The sequence below is a fragment of the Monodon monoceros genome, unplaced genomic scaffold, assembly GCF_005190385.1.
Source record: "Monodon monoceros isolate NGI ecotype Baffin Bay Population unplaced genomic scaffold, NGI_Narwhal_1 Super_Scaffold_15, whole genome shotgun sequence".
NCBI classification, from domain to species: Eukaryota; Metazoa; Chordata; class Mammalia; order Artiodactyla; family Monodontidae; genus Monodon; species Monodon monoceros.
This window is the reverse complement of record NW_021703771.1, coordinates 64,069,088-64,078,626: the sequence shown is the minus strand read 5'-3', so window position 1 is coordinate 64,078,626 and position 9,539 is coordinate 64,069,088. Positions and strand designations below refer to the sequence as shown.

The 9,539-nt window shown below is 43.0% G+C and overlaps 1 protein-coding gene across 9 annotated transcripts in view; it reads left to right on the top strand.

Annotated features, from left to right (window-relative positions):
• Window positions 1–260: 260 nt before the first annotated feature.
• REPS1 (RALBP1 associated Eps domain containing 1) overlaps window positions 261–9,539 on the top strand; it is a 74,333-nt gene continuing 65,054 nt past the window's right edge. For 7 of the 9 annotated variants that reach the window (XM_029223691.1, XM_029223687.1, XM_029223683.1 and 4 more), the window contains exon 1: window positions 364–612. In XM_029223691.1, coding sequence (XP_029079524.1) covers window positions 460–612 — 153 coding nt within the window. In that variant the 5' untranslated portion in view covers window positions 364–459. Of the gene's footprint in view, window positions 613–9,539 lie in introns of all 9 variants that reach the window. The other 2 variants (XM_029223685.1, XM_029223684.1) reach the window with 1 other exon arrangement.

Sequence of the window (9,539 nt, the reverse complement as noted above, 5' to 3'; positions counted from 1 at the left end):
GCGCTCAGCCTAGAGCCCCCGAAACTTTAGGAGCCCCACAACTTTTCCGGGAAGTGCTGCCTCTCCGGGGGCGTGGACGGAAGGGGCAGGCGAGGCGGGAAGTCTGGGGGGAAGCGGCGGGGAGCCGGGGAGACTCGAACCCGCGGCGGGGGCGGTGGCGGAGTCCGCCCGGGCCTCGCGCCGCCGCGGCCCCCGCCTCCTTCCCCGCGCCCTCCCCGCGGCCGCCGAGGCGGAGCCTCTTAGGCGGCGGCGCGCCGAGCCCAGCCGGGCCCCCTCCCCGCGACCTCCGGGCCCTGTGGCTCGGACGCCCCCGGCGCGCGCGCGAGGCCGGGGCTCCCCGCCGCTTCGGGGGGCAAGGAGGAGGCGGCCGGGCGGCGCGCAGTCCCCGCCGTTCCGGCGTCGCGGGGCCGGGCCCCGGGTGTTGCATGCGGGGCGGGGTGGCTGTGAGCGGAGGCGAAGATGGAAGGTTTAACGCTGAGCGATGCGGAGCAGAAATACTACTCGGATCTCTTCTCCTACTGCGACAGCGAGAGCACCAAGAAGGTGGCGGCCCACGGGCGGGTGCTGGAGCTGTTCCGGGCCGCACAGCTGCCCAACGACGTGGTCCACCAGGTAACGCCGCCGCCGTCCCCGTCCGCCGCGTCCAGGGGGTCGGCCGGCCGCCGAGGTGTCGCTTTCCGGCGGCTCGGGCCTCCAGCCGCCAGCCTCCTCGAGGTGGGAGTGGGCGCCGTTTCCAGAAGGGCCGGCGGTGGGCAGGTTTCCCTGGGTTTCTCCGCTGCGGACCGGGGCCGCAGGTGCCCGGAAGGCCCGGACTCGCGAGGGGAAGGGGGTCGCTCTTCGAGGACAAAAGTCATTCAAAGATACGATGGGGGTGGGGTTGGGGGGGGGTCTGTGTATTATCTCTGGAGAGCGTAAGTCCTGTATCTCTCGGCTGCCCCTCAGAATGTGTTTTTCAACACTGGAAGAGCAACTTCAGATGAAAGATCTTGGATTGTTAACCATGTCTTTGAATCCTAGATCCTGGTACCTACTTTTATATATTTTAAGGAAGCTCAATTCTTAGGGAGATTAAAAAATTAGAACTTTTAGCTAGTAGTTTGCAAGTAGCTATGAAAAGAACTTTATAGGATGCGTGGCTGATGTAAACTGGATAGTTTTTCGATTGGCATTCGATAGCCCTTGGTGGAATTTGTGGATTGGGTTGGGAGGTAAGTATTGAGCAACTGGAAGTCAAAGGTGCATATTTGCCTCAATCTGTAGCCCTAGAGGAGCAAGCAGAGTAAGTTTTAAGCTTTCTTCATCACGTCTGCTTTTAAAATAGAAGGCTTCCTGGAAGTTCTCTCTAATATATGTGGTGAGCGTTGATGTTACTCTGTGTTTAATGATGCAAAGCTGCTAGTGAGAGTCTGTCTAAACAACATATCAGGAACAGGTTTTAAGCTTCATCTTTATGGTGATCCAAGCCAGTTATCCAGATCTCCAGAACTTAGAGCCACGTGCATAGGTATGATGTAGTGCACTGCAGAGAGCCCTGAATGAGGACTTTTCACACCTGGGTCCTTGACCGCACTCTGTTAACCCCCAGTGTGGCTTTGGGCCAAGCGCTCTCAACTTTTCAAGCGTAAGTGTGCTTCTAACAAAAATTCTGGGAAATATAAAAATGTCCCCAAGGCCTCTGTTTTAGCAGTTACCTGTGCACTAGCTATGACTAAATTGAATGAGTTCTCTCTTTTCGCATAATCTTGTTTGTTTTACGTTGCTTTTTAAAAATTTTGGGAGGAAAAGTTCGGTGTCTTACGTACCAACAGCTAGGAGTCTCATATTCATTCTGCTGAAAACAAAGTAAGTATTTTACGCTCTGCTGGCCACATACAGTCTCTTTATGTATATTCTTTGTTTTCATTCTTACAGCCCTTTAAAAATGTAAAAATCATTCTTAGCTCAAGGGCATACAAAACGGGGTACGCGGCTGTGCGGGTACTCTACGCTCCCCATATGGCTTTGGAGTTACACTTATAGGAGTAGGTCTGGTCAGAACATGCTCATTAATGATTTTGCTCTTTTTGTAGAAATACTTTCAAGTCATTAAAAAACTAAAATTAAGGGGAAACCTCCTGTGTTCTATTTGGCTTATTATGTCTGGGGTGGGGGGAGCTGAAATAAACTGACTTTCATATTTTTAAGAGTGCATGTTGTTAAAAAAAAAAAAAGAGTGCATGAAGACTTTAAGACTTTATGTTATTCAGGATGCAAATTAGCATTAATTAACCTTTGCTTAAAATATGTTTAATCCAATCCAAGTTATTTTCATGTTGTGCTCAATTTTATTAACACTCAAAAATAAATTTCTGTTGCCTTTTTGTATAAAGAGAGAACTTAAATAGCGTAAGTAGTCAGGATTCAGTTACACGTTGGAAACTGGGAACTCCCTGAAGCAGAAGCAGAATTCTTATAGCTTTCTGGGTATTTTGCAGGCAGTTAACTTAAAAATTGGCCTAACACATAAAATGTGGAACAAAAGAGGAATATGGACAATTCCCTTATGGAAGTTCAGCATTGTCTGAAAACACAGCCCTGCCTTGCTTCCTAAGCGGGAAACATTTGGGGCAACTCACGTGTAATGTTTAGTTTTTACTTAGCACTGGGCGAGGCATTGCAGGGCATCAAAACAGGAGTAAGAAGTTCTCAAGGGCCTTGTAAACTACAGGAATACACATGTGTAACATAAAGCAATGTGAATGCCCTAAGAGAGGATAAAGGAGGGTATGAGCAGGAAAGGCCTCTTGACTTAATTCAGATGGACCTTATATTAGTGTGGAGGGATGAAGAGGACTTCCAGGCTGAGAAAAAACACGACCAAAGATGGAAAGTGTGGGAAGGAGCCTTTGCAAGGACTAGCAGATAGATAGGTTTTACTGAAGCTAGAGTATGTTTTGGGGATACTGGAACGTAGAGTCAGAAAGAGACCACGGTAGGAAAGATTCTAAAGAACAGGCAGATTTCATATTTCAGTAGGCAATGGAGACTCAATGATAGTTTTCTTTGTTTGTTTTGTTTTTGTTTTCTTTTTTTTTGCGGTACGCGGGCCTCTCACTGTTGTGGCCTCTCGGGACCAGCCGCTCTGCGGCATGTGGGATCTTCCCGGACCGGGGCACGAACCCGTGAACCCGTGTCCCCTGCATCGGCAGGCGGACTTCCAACCACTGCACCACCAGGGAAGCCCCAATGATAGTTTTTGACTTTGAGTGAAGGAGAGAGTAGAGGGTGGGGAAGGAGGCTCGAGCAGTGATCCGGAATGGATGCTAGGTACTGGGCACCCAAACCAGGGTGACAGCAGTAGAACAGAAAGGAGGGGCTGGATGAACAGGTCTGTGTTATTGAAGGGCTGCTGGGTAGCCACAATGTGAGGTGCTTTGTGGGATAATGTTTCATTGAGACCAGATTATCAAGGCTGGGTGGAGAGCTTTGAACTAATTGTGAAGGTGGCAGGGAGCTGTAGATTTAAGAGAACTGACTCGTAAAAGCAGTGCTTTAGGAGGCATTTAGAAGATCAGAGCGTCTGGAAGTAGAGGAAAGAAACTGGAGACAAATTTGGGGACTGATTGTCTCGCACATACTGGACTATGGGACTCAAATGTGGGAGTGGGGGACACTGCGGGGAGCGTGATTCTGCCCCCCAGGAGGCATTTGGAGACGGTTTTGCTTGTTGTAACTCAGGGAGAGGGAGCAGTTCTACTGGCCTCTAGTAGGTAGAGGCAGGAGCGCTGCTAAAACAGCCTGCAATGCACAGAACAGCCCCTACAGCAAACAATCACCTGCCCCAAAACGTCAGCAGTGCCGAGATTCAGAAAACGTGATGTGGACTCTTGTGGTGACAGTGGGACAGAAAATGAGGCTTCAAAATCTCATAAAGAGATTATGAAGGTAGACTTGATGGGCTTGGGTTGTCTGGTGATATTTTGATGAGAGAAGAGTAGGGCAAGTGTTACTGTCTGTTGGACACCACTCACAATTAGAAAAGGGGCAGGAAGAGGGCCTGATTTTAAAAAGTTGATAATGAGTTTGATTTCAGGCATTTTGAGACGGCAGTGCAAATCTCCAGGGGATAGTTGGAAATGTGTGATTTGTCTACCCTGAGTGCTGGTTATTACAGTGAAATTCACATGTTTGGGGTCTCTCCTCTTTATCACCTGAGTATCTTGGAGGTAGAGGCCAGACGGCTTCTCACACGGTAGGCATGCATTTACACATCAGGGCTTTGACTGATGTGGTAGTTTTCAGCATTTGTTAATAAAAGTCATGAGAAGGCTGAGTCATCTGGGGGAATGAGTATAGAGGACAAAGAACAGAGGGCCCAGAACTGAAGGAGGAAGGAGCTGGCGTTTATTGAGTGCCTGTTATGTTCTTTTACTGGGCAGATCATTTTCATGCAGGAGCTCACTTGATCCTTGTAAGAACCCTGAGAAGTGAGGAGTATTCTTGTTTATTAACTAGGAACTTGATAGGCAGAGAAGTTAAATAACTGGTTAGTTGTATACACTGATGTGTATAAAAATTGATGACTAATAACATACTGTATAAAAAAGTAAATAAAATTCAAAAATTCAAAACAAAACAAACAAAAATGACTAGTTAGTGAATAGAGTACTTCTCCTTTACCATTATTTCTTGCCACCTCTCAGCTCTTTCCTGCTTTTCACTGTTCATGTGATTGGTTTGCCCATAGTTCTTATGAAGAGTAGAGACTTAAAATTATTTGATTTTGAGTTATATGTGGATTTCTTCCTTTGCAAAATAAATAATTTTATGTATGATGATGTCTGGAAACAGCCACTTACGAGAAATAGGAAGATTCTTGTAGTTGGTATCCTGAGTTTTACATTGCTACAACTGTCAAACATCTTGAGAAACGTTCATTACACTTGTTTTGGAATACCAGAGTAAAACCTGTTCTGAGTTTAAGAGTTTGTTTTGGGGAGACAGTGTGTTAATAGCTAAAGCGAGTGAGCTAAAGCTTTATAGAATTATGCTCCACACCAGAGAGGAACAGGACGAGGGGGAGAAAAGTCTGGTTCATAGGATTTAGTCATGAGGAATTTTGCTGTCTGCTGAGCGAGAAGATATTCAGTGGCTTAAAAATAATCTTCAGAATTATTTTGTTTTTTAAACATTAGGGAAGGTATGCTATTTACCACACTAATCAGTATGCTTTTCTAGCTTTTACTTAAAATTTCATCTTTGGGAAAAGCTTTAAAACTTCATACAGACTTTGAATGAATAATAGCTTGATAAAAGGTTCTAGTACTAACTGTTCTTTTATTGAAGATAATAAGCAATGCATCCTATAAATGAGGCTGAGAAAATCTTTCAGTTCATTTGTGTTGAGCAATATCTTGGTAGAATATTTGAATAACACGTTAGTTTAATGGAGGAAAAGTGATGACAATGAAACATAAACCATTTTGTCTCTCTTGAAATTTGTTCAATTATGTGATCGGATTAGAGATAGGATTAGAATAGAGAAGCAGAGCCTCATTTATGCATTGAAAGTTACAAACTTAATACTTAATGAAATAAATGTCAGGTTTGTTGTTCTGGAGTAGTGATTTTGTCTGTTTGTTTGTAATCACTAAAAAAATTATAACAAACTATAAAAATAATCTTACCTTGAACAGACACTTTACTATACACAGTTGAAAAACATACTGTTTGTGAAAGAAGTCATACTTCATGGCTCTCTGTAGTGTCTGTCATATTTACTTAAAATTTTTTTCTTTCCTATATCATAATGTACTTTTAGTCTTCTCTTTTTTAGCCAGTAGGCCAGAGTTAGAGTCTTAGTATCTTGAGAATTCGAGCTAGGCATTTTGACAGAGCTCTAAAAGAGTGTGAGAAGTTGATGTAAGGAGAACTAAACATGGAAGGCAAGTTCCAGCCCTGACCTTGAACAAATCACTTTAATGCCTGGATTTTAGTTCTCACCATGGAAATGATTGAATTGGGGTTTTCAAAGGAGAGGTTACAGTGTAGGGATGGCCACTCTGTCCAGCCACATCCTCAAGAAAGTAGCCACACAGACTTGAAATTAGTTGATATGCTATTTTGAAACTGGAATTGATTTCTTTTACACACTTTGGGAGATTTGAAGAGGAGAATCTTGCCTAGAATGCTGAAGTGAGTATATATATAAGAGGGAACTGATGAAAGTGTTTTAATGTCCGTGGTACTTATTAGTTCTTCACAGTGTCTGGCCAGTGGAAATTTGAAATGGGTAAGACTTGGCATTTCTGATGTTTTCCCTGATACATGTTTCATTTTCTGTAGCCTTTCCTGTGATAGATGCATCTTGATTTGTCATTTCCCTCTGCCTCTGTGTAAGGAATTTGTGGTTGATGGGTTGCATATATAGGCATGACATAAAAATCAGGTTGTAATAATTTTGCTTCAGAAATCTTTAAGTTCATACCATATACCAAATTTTATTGCAGTTTGATAAATTATAGGACTTAAAAGTCTTAAAACCACATCTCTTCATTTTGTTTTAAGAGTTGACTCTATGTGGAATTTAAGCCTCTTTTGTTAAATGATGAAGACAGAATTTATTAGACTGTATTTCCGTCTAACCTCTTTTTTGGTTGTGGATTCCTTTGAGATTCCTGTTGCACACCTAAGTGTCCATCGACAGATGAATGGATAAAGAAGATATGGCACATATATACAATGGAATATTACTCAGCCATAAAAAGAAACGAAATTAGAAACGAAATTGAGTTATTTGTAGTGAGGCGGGTGGACCTAGAGTCTGTCATACAGAGTGAAGTAAGTCAGAAAGAGAAAAACAAATAACCTATGCTAACACATATATATGGAATCTAAAAAAAAAATGGTTATGAAGAACCTAGGGGCAGGACAGGAATAAAGACGCAGACATAGAGAATGGACTTGAGGACACAGGGAGGGGGAAGGGTAAGCTGGGACGAAGTGAGAGAGTGGCACGGACATATATACACTACCAAACGTAAAATAGATAGCTAGTGGGAAGCAGCCGCATAGCACAGGGAGATCAGCTCGGTGTTTTGTGTCCACCTAGAGGGGTGGGATAGGGAGGATGGGAGGGAGACACAAGAGGGAGGAGATATGGGGATATATATATATATATATGTATAGCTGATTCACTTTGTTATACAGCAGCAACTAACCACTGCAAAGCAATTATACTCCAATAAAGATGTTAAAAAAAAGAGAGATTCCTGTTGCACATGCTGGACATCTGCTTAGAAAACATATTTACACAAAAATTTGCATATAATTTGAGATAGCCAGCCTTCCCCCAACCTAGTCAAGCTCATCCCATGGACCTCTACATTAAGACAGTTTTAAGGAAGAGCAGGCAGACCTGGGAAAGCTGAACATAGGTCTTTCTTAAGTCAGTTTTGTATATTTTCAGGAAATATTTCTTCATGGCTACTATTTATACTCAGGGTGTGTATGCAGTGGTGAAAACTCAGAAATCTTCCCTGCCTTCATGGATTATAACTTGTGGTAATGTTAAAAAGGAAAAGAACTGTATTAATGGGGAATCATGGGAGGCTATGTGGACCTACTTAGGTATAAGGGAAGGCCTCTCTGAGGAGACGGGGACGTGCTAAGGGAGTGAGAATGAGATGTTTCACATAGAAGGAATGAGCACTCAAAGGGCCTGAAGAGCATGTGAAGAGCTCTGTGTTTTTGAGGAGATGAAAAGCTGGAGCATTATGGGCAAGAGGGGAGAATGGCAGGGGCCACATGCTGCAGGGCCTTGTACACAGGGATAAAGAGTTTGGATTATAAAAGACTGAAAGTTTATATTCAGGGGAGTGGCAGCATCCAGAGTATATTTATCAAAGGTTACCCTGCTGTGTAGAGAAGAGAACATTGGGGCAAGCAGAAACAGGTTGGCCACTGGATATGCAGTAGTTCAGGTAGGAGACCATGATGGCTTACGTTAGTGATGCGGTAGGTGGAGAGGAGTGGACATATTTGAGATAGTTGTAGGTGGTAGAAATAGGAGGATGTGATAATGGATTGGATATGGAATATAACCGGGGGAAACATTCAGGGATGTTGCCAGAAGTCACCATTATTGGATGCCTGAAAGACGAATGGGTTTTTCAGGGTTTTTTGTTTTATTTGGGTGGAAGGTAATGGTGAATTTGGGAGTTTTCTTTTATCAATCGTAAGTTCTCAGAAGCCTGTGAGATTGTTAAGAAGGCCTCTATCAGAGAGGATCATCCAATCTTGAGGAACTCAGAGATATTTTGCTTGGAGATGTCAGTTTGAAGCTTATCAGTGTCTTAGTGATATTCAAAGCCATGCAAATAGGTGAAATCACTGAAGAAGAGACTATAGAGAGGAGAGAAGGATTGGTTAGACATAGAAACCTGAGGAACACAGCACATTTCTAAGTTGGGTAAACTGGAAGCCCTCTAGGAAGGAAGCTAAGAAGGACAGCCCGAGTGGTTGTAGGGAAATTGGGAATATATATTGGATCATGTCATGGATACCAAGTAATGCAAGTATTTCAAGAAAGGGATACTTAACTATTGAGTTTGGCTGAGAGGTTGAGAAGATATGGGCAGAAATATGGCTGTTGGATTTGGCAACCTAAAGGTCATCAGTGACCATAATGAGCCAGTGTCATAGACTGGTAGAGGTGGAAGCCAGATTTGAGTGACTTGAGGGATACACAGTGGCCCAGGAACTAGAAATTGGGTTTAAAGAAGTTAAAGGAAACAGACATGGGGCCAAAGTGGAAGAATGAGAATGTGAAGGAAGTCTTTGATTTTTTGAGTATATAAGAAATATTGCAGCATGGTTTTAGTTGTTAGGATTAATAAGGGAAGGAAGGAAGATGAGGAGAGAAGTCCTTGAGGAAGCAAGAATGGTCTAGGATCCTGATGGCACAGGACAGCAGTTCTTTGATAGGAAACGGATAACTTCCACAATTTCAAAAGGAGGAGAGAAAGGGAAAAAATAATCTAGTCACAGTAGCATCAAAAAGAATAAAATACTTAGGAATAAACTTAACAAAAAAAGAGCACCAAGATGTTTATATTATAAAACATTACTGAGAGAAATTAAGTACGGTTTTTTTTTTTTTTTTTTTTTTTGGCTGCACCGTGCAGCCTGTGGTATCCTAGTTCCCCGACCAGAGATTGAACCCAGGCCCTCGGCAGTGAGAGCGTGGAGTCCCAACCACTGGACCACCAGGGAATTCCCCTAAATAAAGATTTTTTTAAATAAATGGAGAGATAGTCTGTATTCATAGATTGGAAGATAGAATGTTAAGATGGCAGTTTCCCAAATTGATCTATAGATTCAGTAAAATACCTGTCAAAATTCCAGTAGACTCTTGTAGAAATTGTCAAGCTGATCCTAAAATTTATAAGGAAATGCAGAGGATCTAGAATAGCCAAAGCATTTTTGAAAACAAAATAGGAGACTTACCCTGTCTAATTTTAAAACTTATCTACAGTGATCAAGACAGTGTGATTGGCATA